The sequence below is a fragment of the Meleagris gallopavo genome, chromosome 4 (genome assembly GCF_000146605.3).
Source record: "Meleagris gallopavo isolate NT-WF06-2002-E0010 breed Aviagen turkey brand Nicholas breeding stock chromosome 4, Turkey_5.1, whole genome shotgun sequence".
In the NCBI taxonomy this organism is placed as follows: domain Eukaryota; kingdom Metazoa; phylum Chordata; class Aves; order Galliformes; family Phasianidae; genus Meleagris; species Meleagris gallopavo.
The window spans coordinates 12435055-12451866 of NC_015014.2; the positions used below are offsets into that span (position 1 = coordinate 12435055).

At 36.2% G+C, this 16812-nt stretch overlaps 1 protein-coding gene across 1 annotated transcript in view; it reads right to left on the minus strand.

Moving 5' to 3' along the window:
* Positions 1 to 2593: 2593 nt before the first annotated feature.
* LRBA (LPS responsive beige-like anchor protein) overlaps positions 2594 to 16812 on the minus strand; it is a 368564-nt gene continuing 354345 nt past the window's right edge. The window contains 4 exon segments of the mRNA XM_010709547.3: positions 2594 to 4154; positions 6343 to 6494; positions 12591 to 12805; positions 14044 to 14145. Coding sequence (XP_010707849.2) covers positions 4064 to 4154; positions 6343 to 6494; positions 12591 to 12805; positions 14044 to 14145 — 560 coding nt within the window. The 3' untranslated portion in view covers positions 2594 to 4063.

Genomic DNA, 16812 nt, shown 5'->3' on the forward strand with positions numbered 1-16812 from the left:
AAAAAGACACCAGCTCTATTGTTCAATGTGCTGTTTAGAACAGCCACATTTTGGTTTTGCAGCTAGCAGAGCTTGCTCAAATACAGACTGCTAGCACAAAGGATGATAAACACAATAAAAAGCAAAAAAAAATAAAACCTGCAATCTGCAAATCCATTGCTGGACAGATCTTGCTGGGCACAATATGTTCTAAATACACGGACTCAGCTGTATTAGTTGTATTTCATGGTTTTGCAGCTCAGAACTTACACTGCATATTGAATTAAGTAACAGCCAAAGAAAAAATTATAACATGAAGAAAATAGAAGTGATCATATATCAAACTCTTAGCACTTAGTAAATAGCAATGCATTTTTTTCCAATGCAGTTCATACAGCACAACCTCCAAAGCACTTAACTAGATGTCTTCTGTTAGTTGAGTACATGACATAGCTCATGTATGAGTTCATGTCTGATTTCAGATTTTGCTAAATATAAAAGTCACTCTGCATTTCAATAATACGGTTCCTAATAGCATCACAATTCATTTACAAGAGAATTATTTCCCATGGCTTCTACAAAGTTGTTAAATCTCACATGACTACACAACCATCCAAACACATTCCAGGAAAGCTTGCAATAGTCTAGAGCAGCACACACAGAAGGGCTCATCTCTGCTTTTGTTTTGGTAGGATGCAGTAAGCTTTTTAGAAACAACACAGTCATCTTCTATTCCTTTTGAACTATTTTAAATGTAGGAGCAAAACAGACATGCCCTAGCAGAAGCACTCATCACTCACATGTTGATGAAAATGAAACTTGGCATGTAAAGCAGAAAAGCTATAATCCAGACAGACACCATACCTAGCCTATTCTTACTCAACATATCTAATGGCAATTATGTCCTCACTGAGGTTGCAATAAAAAATCATTTCCCACACAAGTCCCGGTTTTGGATTTCGTGTTGCTAGTACAAGAAAAGAAAAACAATTTTTGTTCCACATCACCAGCCCTCTATGAAGCACAGAAGGTGTTTATTGCTTTTGTTCTGTGTAACAACTGAAGAGACTCCACTGTTGCTTAAAAATGCCCAGCCTGACCACACACATTAGCAGCACCACAGCAGTAAAGGATCTCTAAAACATCTCGAAACAGAAATTTAGTTTGCACATCATCTCTCATCAGATCCTGTACAGCTCACATCAGCAATTTCCACATGCCTACAACTGATTTCAAGCTAGATGAGCTCAATATTTCCCCAGAAACCAAACTCCCAACAACAATCAGTGCTGCTTTCCAGAACACCAGCCATAAGCTCCAGTTAAAAAAAAGCAAAAAACATTTTAACTCACCGGAACAAAGGGAGGCCCAGATTGCCAGGTAAAAAAGCTCCGCTCATAAACGTTCCCTCTACATTTTGAGAAAATAAAGAACTGGAAGAAGAAGAGCTGTTCTGCTCTACTCCTTCTTCCAGAACATTCTGCAAACAACAGCCAGCTCAGGCTCAGGTTGATGACTGGCACCTGTTAATGCCTCCAAGTGCAGGCACAAACCTGACACAGGTGCTGCTCTGATGAGACAACCTGATAGCTGCAAAATTAACTCTTTTCGCCACCCCAGCATGACATGGACTAGCACAAGCAGAACTGACATCCCAGTTAGGAGTCTCACCACCAAACACTATACTTGAGGTGTGCGCTTACCATGGGATGAGAGACTTCTCCTGCTCGCTGTTGCCTCCAGCCAAGCAGCCCAGACATGGAAGGTCTTCTCAGCCTCACTCCTGGAGATGAAGATTTTCAGGACACCCACAGCACTTGTGATGTCCAAAATCTCATGCTGCAAAGGAAAGCAGTCTGCTTCCCAGAAGAATACTTTCTGCCATGGCACAGCTGCCACCAGTATGCACCCATGAGTTGGATTCAGCTCAGGATGGCACCAGAGCCGACACAGAATGCAGATACCTTTGCACTTTGGAAAGGCAGTTAATGACCAATGGAGCCTTCTCTACTACAGCCAAGCCCACATGGATGCTCACTGCCATGCTTACCAATTAGCTTGCCATGAAACATTTTGGCTCTAAAATCACAGACTATCACTTCTATCAATAACTAAATGTTTCCTAGGTCAGAAGAAGATTATAAAAAGAACATTTTCAGTATTTCCACTTGACAAAATACATCAGGCCACACGAACATTTTAACATTTCCTTTTTTTGCTTCAACTTGGTATACCAAACCCACTTGAGAAAAATTCAAATTGCATTTCAATTTCCTCTCATAATCTTCAGGTAAAGAGGTAATTAAAGTTGCTGAACTTAAGGAATCATGCAGCACAATTTTTTTATAACAAATCTTACTACTTGATAGATAGCAGATACTTACCACAGATGTTACTTATCACAGACATAACTACAGTCTTTGCTTAATTAGATCGTCCTGCTACACAAAACATATAAAAGTAACTTTACAGATACCACTATAACCATATCAGTTTAAAAATGCAGAACACAGAAAATTTAATCACCTTTGCATAAACAGGAGTACTTTTAAATGTGTCAGCCACAGCACCTGTTTTCTCTCTTGTGAACAAACATTGAGCCACAAGAACACAATTCATTCCAATGAAGCTCTCAATTACAAATGCAATTTTATTTAATTTCTTCACTCAAACTGAATTTTCTCATTCCAAATCTTTACTTAAAGAGATAGTAGCTAAATGCTTAGAAAAACAGGAACTGCTGTAGTAGGCAGCTAGAGAAATGTAGGTATCAGTACAGATAGGGAATGTAAATTTCAACTGATAGATCACAACATACAAATAAGATATTTTTATGCAATGCAGACTTACAAAACAATAACAGTTCTTTTCACAAATATTTTCACAGAGTTCTGCACAGCAATCTTGTAGAAAAGTAGATTTGTGCAACACCAAAATAACTTATTGTTCCTTAATATAAATTATTTTTCATTTCCTAAAAGAAAGAGAGAATTTCACAAGATTGGACAGGACCTGACTAGTTTTGGTGATAGCAAAATATAAAAGATGTTCCTGCCATATACAGAAAAGGAACATGGTGTGTGCTACAGTATTGCAGGGGTCAGTTGTGGACAAACAAGAAGAGCAACCTGCAAGTCTAGTGCTTCTGCTGCTGTAGAGGCTGTGCACCAGCAAACATTTGCCTTTCTAGTGCTTTCACAGTCAGACAGCAGAAGTGTGCTTTGGTAAATGCACCTATATAAAAAACAAAAACAAAAACACACACAAAATAAACCCTGCTTCTGCAGGTGTCTGATTTGAGCTTAAGGCTTTCAAATAGCCTTCCTGATTTTGAGGAACAATCTACATTTTGGTGTGCTTTGAAGGAGATGCCAGGTAAAAACTGGAAGGATTCACACTCGATGCAACACAAACTCTGTTGCTCTCTTAACTGCACGTTAACATATGACTAAAAAAGAACTAATTGTCTAGGCCTAAGAACATGCCTGAATATTAACATTGATGGAAACCATTTGCGAAGTTTAACATTACATTAACCGTAATTTAAATATTACTACTGATTTACAGAAATGTCAGTGCTTGATGTAGTACCATCATTTGGAAAAGTACAAGACAAAGTATAGTATAGATAGTACAGATTAAAACTCCCCAAACATAATTCATTTCCATTATGTTAAAATCATATATTCTTCAAAGTTATAGATAAAGCTTCAGGTGGAAAAATCTGTTTCTTCATGACACAGCTAGAGCGTTAGTTTTAACTGACTTTATTTTAAGTTTCTTTTACATACAGGGATCAAAATAGACTTCTCATTATGACTAAAAATATAGATTTTTAACTACAGAACCCAGCAGCCATTTTTCTGCTTCACTGCCCTTCCCCCCAAAAGTCAAGCAAAATCTACAAAAATAGCGATTAACTTTAAAAAATAGTTTGCTTCTCCCAGCAAATTTAAGTTACATTCAGATAGGATATAGATATTTATAAGGAGCAATGTTGTGACAGGACACCAAGGCAGGTGTGCTATGGTCTCATTCTGACAACAGCCACCCACATCAGTGCTAACTGTGGTCTCCACGAAGATCAGTATCTGGTTTGATATTCATGATGCCAACGATTGAAGTCGTTGTAGAAAACCACTATGCTCCCCGATGCCATCCCGGTCAGTATGCACCTGAGGAAAGCACAATACCATGTTAGTCAGTGAACCAACATGTGATCAGGTGTGAGTTAGCACACCAACGGATTACACCAAGACAGGTACGGGAAGGGAGCTGGAGGTGGAAGGGCTTACCAGGCAGAAAAGCTGGGCTTTCCAAGAACTTCAGCAGGCCAAATTTAGCTAACACTGACATCTGCACAGGCACTCGCAGAAGATTTATGGATCTCAGAGTGTACAAAACACCATGCAACAGTTTGTACGAGTGGCCTGAAGCCACAATTCACTCAAAAGTCATACAAAAGGATTGTTTACCAGTGCCACTGTCCTGCAAGGCTTCTTGAGATTATTGTCTGGCTTGCTTATTTGCTTTTTTGGGGAGTATGGGAGTAGGATGAAGTAGTGGTGAAAGAGCAAAGCAGAGAAGGGCTGGGAAACATATTTTGTTCAGTCCAGCCTTCCCCATTTAATCCATGAAGGAACTGGATGCGGGCACAGGCCTTCAGCTGGACATGTAAGTGTTCAGATTTGAAAGCAATTTGAAGGCTCTGATGGTTTTGAACATTCCTGAAATCACTCCCCTACTGACGTACTCATACTTTCTAAATTACAAACATTAATCTACTACTAGATATCATTTACACCTATTTGAAAAGCCACAACTGACAGAACAGGCAATAAAAAGAGCTTCTGTATGATCATTTCCACTGTTTCATATTTAAGTGTTAAGAAAGTCAAGGGTGTGATGACATAAAAAACTCTGGCATTTTGGGAGAAAAAATCCTCTGAATGAAAAGGAAATATCAGAATGAAAAGCTGTAATTTTTCCTTCACAACAAAGATGATATATGAGATCACCAAAACCCTGCATTTTGATAATGTCACTATTTCATTTCAGTAGAACCTTTTTGATTGTTTACATATTAATTTAAAATTTTTCTTACACACTACACCTATCAAACATATACATTCTATATGCACATCAAAGAATTTAAATCCTCTTCCGTGTTTCTGTGTCTTCAAAGCCAAAATAATTGGGTTAAATTTATACATGCTCATATTAAATTTCAGTTTATTGACATGCAAATATGATGATACCATGCAATTTTAATTACAGCTTACAGATTCTCTAACTGCAAAACTGTATACCATTTTCAGGAGTAAAAAATTCAACAGCTTTAAGTCAAGCTTTTGATATACTTTTATCTTATCAGCACTTCATTTTGAATGGAGTAGCGTTGTTTTCTTGGGGAACTGCTTGTAGTTTCTAATTATGCTTAACAAGAAGTTGAATGCTTAACTTAAGCCCACAGATTCTGCTGGCTTGTGTTTTTTCAGAGTTCACTTTATATTATGTGTTAGAAATATAGTCCAGGGGAAAAAATGTTCAAATATTCACTATGGATTCATTCAGTATGGACTTCTACTTCAGTGGAAGGTTAAGAGTCTCATCTATATGCTTTACTGCACAATGTAGACATTCCTAAGTGATTTAGATCAAGCCTCCTTGAAAAGCACACAGAAACTCCAGTAAGCAAACAAACTAGAGACAGTAAAAATCTCACACATCAGCTAGAAGTGTACAAATTAAATATCCTATAAACAAAGAGTACTTTTGTAATACAAACAACAGCTTTTAAGTATAGCAGCATTGGCAAATGGAATGTAAAAATACAATTAAAACCTAACTTGATCGTCTTCAATAGAAGGAATTTTTGAGGAGGGTCGTGATTTATATTGGTAAAATCACTTTTCTGGAAATGAAAAAATTTTTACTTTTCCAAACTGTAGATGTGTAGTAGGAAGCTTACTGTGTAACTGTTTTAACTATTTTATTTCTTAACAAGAAGATCTGGAATTAGGTATGTGATTTGTATAGTAAGTGCAAGAAGAAACATAAAAAGCACCTGTGTTACCTTCCACTGTCAATTGACCCATACCATACAAGCACAGGCCAATACTCCAACCTGTTTATGAAGTCTGCCTTTCCTGAATCCTGCTGCATTCTCAGCAAGAGCTGAAATCCTCTAAAAGATTACCTGGCCTACAGATGGCACTCTAGAAAGAAACTGATGTAAGTACAGAATTTTCAATATAATCATCAGGACCTGAGATAAACAGAAAATGAGAAGCAAAAAAATACAAATTTCACAGTAAAAATGCAGTCTCTGAAATTCTTGCAAGGACCAGACTTTGCTCTAACCTTTGGTCATATGACAGGGCCATGGATCGGATTCCAGCGTCACAGCCTGGGTAAGCAAAAAGCTTCTTCAGGTCCCACATCTGCCATATCATTACAACTCCATTGTCTCCACCCGTAAGCAGATACTGTCCATCTCTACTCAGCTGAATTGCCTACGGGAAAATAACATGGATATGTGTTAGGTAAATGTAAGTTTATTTTCTTCCTCCTCTTACTTTTCATAAAAGGTTTCATATTGACAGCTAAAAGTCTAAGATTTGATACCAAAACAAGCTTTTGGAAAACAAGATGTTATTATTCTAGACAGCACTAATGAAGTTTTACTGTACTGTGTGATTTATTCCATATTCCAAAGATTTAATATGAGCTCAACTAAGGAAATTTACTCTTCTAATTAACTAGATGTACAAGATTCAGCAGCATTGGTATCTGATGTTCCCCTAAGAGCCTTTAATATTAGTCCAAGTAGATGCTGCCCTCACTGGCAAAGGGCTGAACGATGGAGGGAACTGAAATGGTATCAAAAACTACAAGAACTAATTTTAACTGTCATTGTTAGATTCCTGCTCTAATGGAGACTGTGTCTACATATGTCCTGATGATGACAAACTCACTGGTTTATACTTCGATTTCACTAGGACCATAAGCACTGATGGCAAAAATACATTTGAAAACTTTGTTTGGTATCCAGATCACTAAAAGATTGGACATAGTTTGCACAGTTAAGACATTTTAAAACAAGTTTCTGATCTGCTTCAGTATTTTTTACATGCTACTGGAAAAATAGTGATGAATACTGAATACCCAGAGGGAAAATAACTTTCCTCACTTATGTGACCACTGTACTACAATACTACATGATATCAAGATGACTACAAACCATGACAAATATTGCTTCAAAAGGAATTTTGTCAGTTTAAAGAAACCAAAAATATTAAAAGGATTATCTTGAGCTTCTATTAAAATAAAACACATCCTGTGAGGTCAGACAGATTACGATCCATCTACCTCAGTATTGTGGGCTACATGCTGGTAACACTATGTTCCCTTCACCTTGTGCTCCCTGGCACCCACAATCACTGATCAGGAATTTCAAAAAGTACATCTCTGTCCATTCCTCTTAGTATCTCTATGTTAGACCATATTAATATGGACCAGGTCCATGTTAAATTCAGCCCTACTACACCTGACCCTACCTATTTCTTGACTCTACTGCCCCTATTTCCAATTCATATTTTCTATTCACTGCTTTCTGTTAGTTCTTGCCTTCTGCCAGTCTCTGACAAGTTTCTACTTTCTCACCTCTAATTCTCTGTTCATTTTGTTCCTGCAAACATGTTTTCATTCTGTCCTCGATTCTATCCTTGATTCCTTTCTTCTCTGGTTCCCCTTCCTTTTCTATTGCCATTGAGGTTCACTTCACCTCATTTTTTATTATGGAAATTTTCTGCAGCTTACCGTTAAGGTTGATCGTTGCAGGGAAAAATTTGCATCTCGTGCATTGCTGAACTGCATGTGTTTAGTACCAAATGCATATGCTAGGTATTACCCCCTGAGACTTTTCAAAGATGTGTGAATTGCCCAAGATTGGGCGGCTTTTCAAAAAAACACAAGTCCTTCATACCAGAACTAATCCTGGATAAATTTCAACTTCTTTGATACAAGGCAGAGAGCCACAAAACTTTTCAACAGAACAATGTAAGCTTTGAAATTCTAAACAAACCTATCGTATAAAAACATACTACAAATTGGTCAACTTGAACTGAACCACTCAGTTCAGTAGAATGCAACAAAATGCCTGAAGATGGCACAAGCAAAAGTCCAGCTCAGAAGTTCAAACGTAGGAAATAGAAAAAAAATTTAAGTCAGGGTCTTGAAAACACATCCCTCTATGGTGAAATAAGTACTTTGGTATTTGGAACCTCTGCCGCTTCAACCTTTTTCATAACGCAAAGCTTAAACTGTGATTTTTAATTCCTCAGGAAGAGGAAGTTGTTGGCATTTTTAATGTACAGGATATATAATGCCCATACTACAAACATGGGAGAAATTAAATCACAAAAAAGTTACATTCATGCAACATTAAAGTGTTCATACTGACTGCTGACAAGCTTAGAAATCATAATAAACAGTCAATGCAAGATACTGCTTCATGAACAGCAATAACTCAAGTCAGACACAGAGCCTACCTGTATTTTTGGTACTGCTGTACTCTATTACTATGTTGCTGAGTACATTACATGTACATTACATGATGTACAACACTTAGACTAAAATAGAGTTTCTCTAGGTGACTTTATATCATCAGTTTTGCGTGTTCACTCAACTCCCAACTCATCATAATGAACCACACTGATAAGATGTTATTCCACACAAAAACTTTAAGGTGAATGTAATTGAAATAGCAACATACACTGTAAACAAAACATGGGGAAAACACTGAAATGAACGGATGATAAACTTACTCCATCTGTGTTTTGGATTGAAGTGACAACACATACACACACGTAAAAACAGTAAAGCAGAATATGGTTTTTATTTAACCATATGAAAAAACTGATTGCTAATGCAGAGGAGAGCTCAATAGCAAAAGTGGAACCTTCTCCCACAAAAATAAAAGTTCCTACCACAAATTATTTCTGTGATTATTTCTAAAAGCATACAAAAATGTGCAAAGCACCTCCCAAAGCAAGGCCCCAAGAAGCTTGAAAATTCATTTAGAGCCACTCTTACAAGAACAAACAACTCAATGAGAAAGGTGTAGAAAACAAACTTGGGATAAGACAGTGAAAATTATCTAGAACTTGTATGCACTGAGTTGCTACATCTCATGATGATCATGAGATCTAGCATATCGCACGCAATTATTGAAAAGATTATTCATTAGAAGGAAAAAATCAATATAGAGTGGGTTTTTCTTTATAGCAACGGCAATCTCCTAAGGGTATTTTCAAACTGAAATGAAGACCATGACAAATAATTATTTGCTACACTTATAAAATTCAGCTGATGAAAATCCATTAACCTTCTGGTCACGGTTCACTTGAATTTTATACTTCAGGCTTTTACTGAAGAAATGCTATATTAAAAGGCAAATTAAAGCCATTAATCTTTAACTCTTCCACTACCTGTATAATGTAGTGGTTTCTTGTGATCTTTTGATTAAATAAAGTATAGGCTTTGAACCTTTACTAATACCTATGCAATTTTACTAAGTCATTGGCTTGTCAGGAAGACAAGATGTTGAATTATTTATTTTTATTGTTTATTAATAAATATCTCAGCCACTTGCCAGCCTCAGTATATATATATGAATGAAGGAATGAATGAAAGAAAAAGGTCACCCTGTCAACATTTCAGTTTCATGGCATGCCCTTCAAGATTTAACAAACGAAAGGATGCTTTTACTCCCAAGTACTCCAACTGGCATAGAAGAAGGCATGAATCAATTTTACTGTTCTGCTTTTCCCTAGCGCCATTAAACTGGGGTTCTGCTAGGTATGAAACTGAAACGCCTCTGCAACTAATCACTCTCACAACATGAGGTTCAGACTCTCAAATAATCCCCAAAGCACACAATCTCAGCCATGTTCTAAAAGCAGCATTTCTCACTTAAATTTCCTTGGAAAGTCTCAAAACTTTGCACAAATCCTTTAACATCTCAGATTTTTTGAAAGGCAGTGCTTTGTGAAAAGGCAGAGCTGACACAGTGACAGCACTGGCATACAGCAGCAGAAGTCTTGTGGGCACTTCCACATTTCAAAACAGACTCAGGAAAAGAAAATAAATTGGTTCCTCTGGGTGAAACAGCACACAGCCTTTGTTTAAGGTAAAATAACTTTACCCCTCAGAACAAGCAGACTATTTAGAGTTAAGTTATTCATTAAGATATCTAAACATTACATGGTAGATGTACTGCGATATGCCTAAGCTCCACTGAGCAATACAGTATTTAAAACAAAAACAGGTGGAAGGCATTGATTAGACTGAATTTCCCCAGAGCATCTGAAATTTTTCTAGCAGTTTCCTGGCACAGAAATATGAGAAAATTAGAATGCTGTTTCAACATCTTTATTGAAAACTGCTATTTTGTCAATAACATTCTGAAATGCAAGTCCACAATGACACAGACAGATATAAATAAAAATTTTACTTTACGTATTCAATGCTTGTGACCTTTTCCTTCCCTTTTCTATCCTTTTTGAGAAAGAAAAAAAAAAAAGCATTTAATTGCAGCCCATGGTTAGGGACTACTCATTTTAAATGCCCCTACTTTAATTATGCTGTTGCCACTTGCCTTCTAACATGATATAGCACAGAAGCATTGGGAAAAAAAGGCTTTAGATTGTTTGAGTATAAAGCCCAAGTGGGACCACTGGGAGAGAGAGAAAACAAAACAAAAACAACCCACTGTACATACGTAACTCTGGCCAACAGAGAGCAGATCTTCCATTGCCTCCAGCAACATTCCCAAAGCTGTGGGTACTGACTGAAACACTACAGAAATTGTTTTAGGCAGCAAGGGATTCTGAGATATTTTACAGGTTTCCTTCCCTGACTGACAACATAATCACAACTGAAAGTGGCAGATTATCAACGTTCCTATTGTAAAAAGAGAACACACTGTGATATGTACTTGCTTTATGGAAGCACTAAGGTGAAGAGTAGGCTCTTACAATTTCAAAAGCGCTTGTACAAGAACAGCCAAAGGCGCAATTGCGGAGAAAGGAATAAAGATTAAAAACTGAAGCAAGAATTGACGTTAATTTGGAAAAATGGCCTGGGGCAAAAATACACACATTCCTACTTCATTTCCCTAGCCTCACATCTGCACTTGTGGCTGCCACAGCATTCAAAAATTGTACACCCCCTCACCCAGTGCAGGCCTCTCACTGTGGAAAAGAAACCTATGCAGAGATTTATTTCTGCTTATACCAACACCACTCTACCTGACATTTTGAAAACACAGGGTTGTTGGATTAACTGAATACAGTATACAACAGAATTTTAGAAGGTTTTAAGTGGAATACAATACAAGAGGCATTTTCTTCCTGAAACAACTAATATAAATAAAGGAGGAGGAACCTTTGTAAGAACAATACTGGAAATCCCAGCAACTGAGTTGCTGGGCTATTCCATCAGATTTTGTAAACTAGCTCGGAGCCACAGTAGTGCTACATGAACAAAAGTCTTTGTTGGCTGAGGGACTGTGGGAGTCTTCTTCCTGGAGATCTCCCAAACCCACACAGACATGGGCTTGGGCAGCTGCTCTGGGTTGCCCTGCTGGAGCCAGGGCTGAACCTGATGGAACTGGTGGGCCCCTTCCACCTCAACTGTTCTGCGATTGACTCTGCACCTCAGATCACAACTACTGGCATACAAACCATAACTTCAGATAATTTAGGTAGCCTGAATGCTGACCCTGCAATGTAGAATCCCTTCATGTCTTTGTTACATTTCCACTAAATATGAAAATGCTTATTGATTTTCTTTTCTTTTTCATTTCCTTTCCTTCTCTTGCTTTCCATACACTTTTGTTCTCATTCAAGGAAAAAAGTGTAAATAAGTAAAACACTTTTTTGATACTTCTGCCTCACTGCAGGACAGTTGCCAGGTTCTGCTCTGCTTCATAGGTACTATGTCACTATGTCACAGGAACTTTCAAAAGACATACATTTTGTATTAGCAAATAATGTCCATAACACCATAAGCCTAAAATACCCCCTGCATAGTTTTGAACTTGTTCCATGTCTTGAACCTACTTGCCTGGTCAGCAAATGCCAAAGACACTTTTAAGGGCTGAAGAGCTGAAATACAGACATATGTCTATAAATTTCCAGCAGCTCCGCACAATACACTCTGTCAAACTAAGATGAAGGAATGTTGACAGAGATGTCAAAAAAAAGGAAAACCAACTTTGAAAATAGCATATCCAACAACCTCCTGTCTTTAGACTCAAAACTAAAGAAATATTCTGACTTGAGTTGACCAGCAGTTAGAAGTATTTGTATTCTTCCATTTAAGGAATCACCTACAGGCTATTTCTTACTATATGAACAGAGATATTTTAAAATAAAAATGGTGCGTTAGGAGCATTTTCTCCCCTTAACTATGAATGCCATTATTATGGTGTAATACTGTATACTTTTATGGTCTGGCTATAGAAGAAGCTCCACAGAACTCCAAAATAGACAGCTTTTTCTGATACTGGAATTGAAAGTTCTTTGCACACATTTGAATACACTTACCTTGATCTTGTCATCCGTTTCCATAGTGGCTTGAAGTCTCCCATTCACACTGAATACACAAAAAAGACCATTTTCATAATATATGACACATTGGCCTTCCCTTGAAGCTTGAATAAGTTTTGGTCTCAGGCAATTTTCAGGACCTTCTAATGTTTCAGGACCTTCTAACGTCCTCAGCAAATCTCCATTCATAGAATGTATGAGACATGGTCCTTCTGTGAGAAATAAAAACTTTAGATGTTGATTCACATGCTCACTTAATCATTGTGTACTAAAAAGTAAGAATGGTTTCTAATCAGATAATTAGGATTATTTTATTTATATAAATACATGTATATAATGGTAATTAGTATTTATGTGTATGTATATATATAAAATATGATACTATATACATTTATGTATATAATTATATATAATATATAATTTATATTTGGGGGCTTGACCTTGATGATCTCCACGGGTCTCTTCTGATCCATATGATTTTCTGATTCTGTGATAATAAATTGTTATGAATTGTACCATGATTAAGTGGAAAGCCCACGACTGTAAGTGTGCCAGAGTACAATGAGTAGTTTATCCATTAAAGAGCTTCGTATTGAAGTATTTTAGAATACCTGAAAGCTTTTGCTTTGTGGATTTCCTTTTAAATTTGGTAGTAATGAACCCTAATACAAGACTTCAGAACGTGAAGCTAAGTGTCGTGAACTTTTATATATATTCATGCTAAAAGTGTGCTGTCTTGTATTTGATTTTAACCTGTATATATTTCACTAAATATATGCTCATTAAGACATTCAGAAAAAATAACCGATTTGCTTTTAGGCCACAAGTGTTCATATGCATAAAACAGCAGCTTATACAAATGCATACAGTAAGTACAGACAACTTACTCTGAAAAGGTGTCTCAAAGTAAAATCTTTAGTAAGTACTAAAACAGAAAGATCCTAATTCTAAGAAATTTCATATTAAAAAATAAGAACTTCATATTGAGAAGAATTACTACAAATTTTGCTTGGTTGTTTACACATACTTTAATGCTTCATCTAACATGGAAGACAGTGCACACTCTTTCTGTTGAAATTAACTTTTGCTTTTCTTCACTCACAACAAAAAGAAAGCCAACTACAATAATGCATTTTTCACTATCCTGACAGTCAAGAGCTGGATCCAACTGTATGATATATGCAATTACACTGAATAAGCAAACAAATATAATGAGTATACTAGAATAGGAAAACTGATGTAGTTGCCTCTTGTAGATGACTGAATAATTTATAGTTCTAATATGTTTACAAAAGAGGTTTTAAGTTCACTTAAATTCTTTAACAACTAAAACAAGGTTAAAAATAAAAACACCATAAAGTTAACCAAATCTATCACCTGAAACTATTTTCCTATTTGCATTAGGACTATAGCTTTATTAACAGAAAGAAATGGACAACAGTTTCCTTACCTTTTGAACCACTTATTACTAAGCCAAGTTCAGCACAAATGGTAGCACAGGTGATCTCATAGTCATGTCCTGTCAAAATGGCTCGAGGAGTTGCAAAATCACCTGCAGTGGAAAAACAATAAAAACGAGCTGTAGTTACAATCTGTTTCCAAAATCACCACTTTCAATCACTGAAGCATCTTTAGTTGTTTTGCTCTTGGAATTCATGTTCCTGCAAATCATTTCTATTGCACTGCTTGCAATTGCTTGTTTTGTACTCATATCTATGTAGTACAGCAGAGGTATAGTACAGGAATTCAGCCTTACTTAACACACATCCATGTTTATATTTAAAAACCAGCACATGTTGGAGCACACACACTTGTTTTCATCTCTGTCTCTCCTTTTCATCCTTACCTTCATTGTGGAGAAAGAGACCTAACTCAGTTACTACCTCTTCCAAAAGCAGGCATAAGTAAACTCAAGCAATCACTATGGCTAGTGAGAGGGATACACCTACATGGAGCGAGTGCTCCATGAAGAAGTGAAACACCCACTGATTGGTTTTATTTTAAGCCAGAAACAGTAGCAAAACCTCAGCCTGATGTTTGAGTTCCATAAAGGATGTGGGTCTTGCAAAACGATCAGTATGAATTTCAGATGAACTGGCAAAATTGAAACCATCAGGTCCAATATTTATTATCACTCTTCCTATTAGAGATTTCCCTGCAACAAGAATAAGATTCTCCAGGACAAGGCTAAAAAAGAGGTAAGCAAATGTTATAAACACTTCAAATAGTTTTATACTTTCACCCACAGGTGAAAGCAGATCGCCTTCTTTTAGAGTGCTAGCATTTTATTAAAAGCATGTTATTTCTGTATTACCATATAATCATTTCATTTACAGCATCTTATGAAACATTTAAACTCTAAAGAATGTCTCTTTGGAAACATTATCAGTTTGTTTCAAAAAGGATTAGGCTAGTTTTGAAACTGCAGGAACTACTTCACAATAAATGATGATACAACTTCTGTGAGATGCTAACTAAGAAGACAGGCTGTAGTAAAATAAAACTTTTTTTTAATTTCAAAAACAGATGATAGATTTGCAAAGGCTGAGAGTAGTAATAAGGCCAAGCCACTTCATTTGGCATCATTCAAATCGTATGTGAGGCTGTAGCTTTTTAAAAGATAAAAGATCACAGTATTAGTTAGTCCATTTAGAGACTTATTAGCAGTTCTCTATCTTATCAGAATTAAACAAGTAGCTATCAAGACCTTGCTTGCATACAAAGAGAAGCAGCACAGATCTGTGTGCTTATTCTCAGCAGTTTACACCATTCGTCAGGCCATTTGCAACAATCTGCAGAGCATCCAAGCATCTGCCATATTCAAATTGCTTTTTTTAAAAAGGTCATAATCTACAACCAAATACCAATTCAGAGAGTTTAGCATTTCAAAATCAGATTTATTCTCCAGTTGCATTTAAGATTTGTATCTATAAACACAAGATTTGGAAAAGTAAATAAATTTATTTTTCCTTAGATATATATATACAATATATATATATGTGCACACACACATTAAAATATGTGATATCGGCATTTCAAATCTGTGAATGCTTTGGAGCAACTTGCTGAATTGTCCCTAATCTTTTAATAAATAATTAAATAAATAACTAAAAGCTATTGATTCTGCTGCATACAATGTTTTGCAAAACACACTCAATCTAGTAACTATGGCAGAGTTTAGAATCAAAGGAAAAACCTCCCAAAAATTAGAAGCATAAGGGTAGACTTAATGACCTTTACGTATTTCTCATGTGACTGACAACAAAAACTCACAACTTTTAGAGAATGTTTGCTCTGTTGAACTTTCCTCACCTAGACATGTGATAGGCACCTCAGGAGGTTCACAGAAGAACATCGTGTAGATAATCCACAAATGTACACCAGTTTAGAGGAAAATGTAACAGTAATCATTCAAGTATAATCTTTTTGATCCAATTACTTCTCCCCATTGACCCTAAGATACAAGGCAGTAGGAAGCTTTTTGAATGTAAAACTTTGTTAGTTTTGTTTCTTTTAAGTGAACCACCTGCACTAGCAGAGCTTTAGAGTTCCGGGTTCTTCACTTTATATTCAGAAATTACATTTAACAAATACATGCACAGATTAGCAAGGAATTAATCTAATTATATATTACATATATTAATTAAAATCTCTGATTTTCAAACTTCTGAAATCAGAGCATGTGCAACACAGTAGTGGAGATAATGAAAATAAGATGTTGGAATTTGAAGGACTTATTAAAAGCAAGGTCTGAATGAAGTATCAGGAGTTGCAGACAAACAAAATCCTCGCAGTATAATTTTTGCTTACAACAACTGTATTACTATGCCAGGCTGTAAGTAATATGAGCAAAAAACATAGGGGATATATGTTTATTTTTTTAAGTAGAAATTGGGCATATATATTTATCACAACCCACAGAAAAGACCAATTATGTTATACTGTCGGTCCTTTTAGAATTTGGACTTGGCTTCAAACATAAAAGAGTACAAATCCATAGGTGGCGTTTCATAAATGATATCAGCAGTTTACTAAATCACATTTAAGAAATAATCTAATGCAAGGGAAAAAAAAAAAAGGAAGAAATACAAGAAACTGCAAAAGTATCTTTAAATTAGGACTTGAATAAATACTGTAAACCAGAAGTCCTGTGAAAAGTCAGGCTGACTCCTTTGATAAGAATGTCAAGCATTCAGGGGTTTCCAAGCCTCTGATTTCC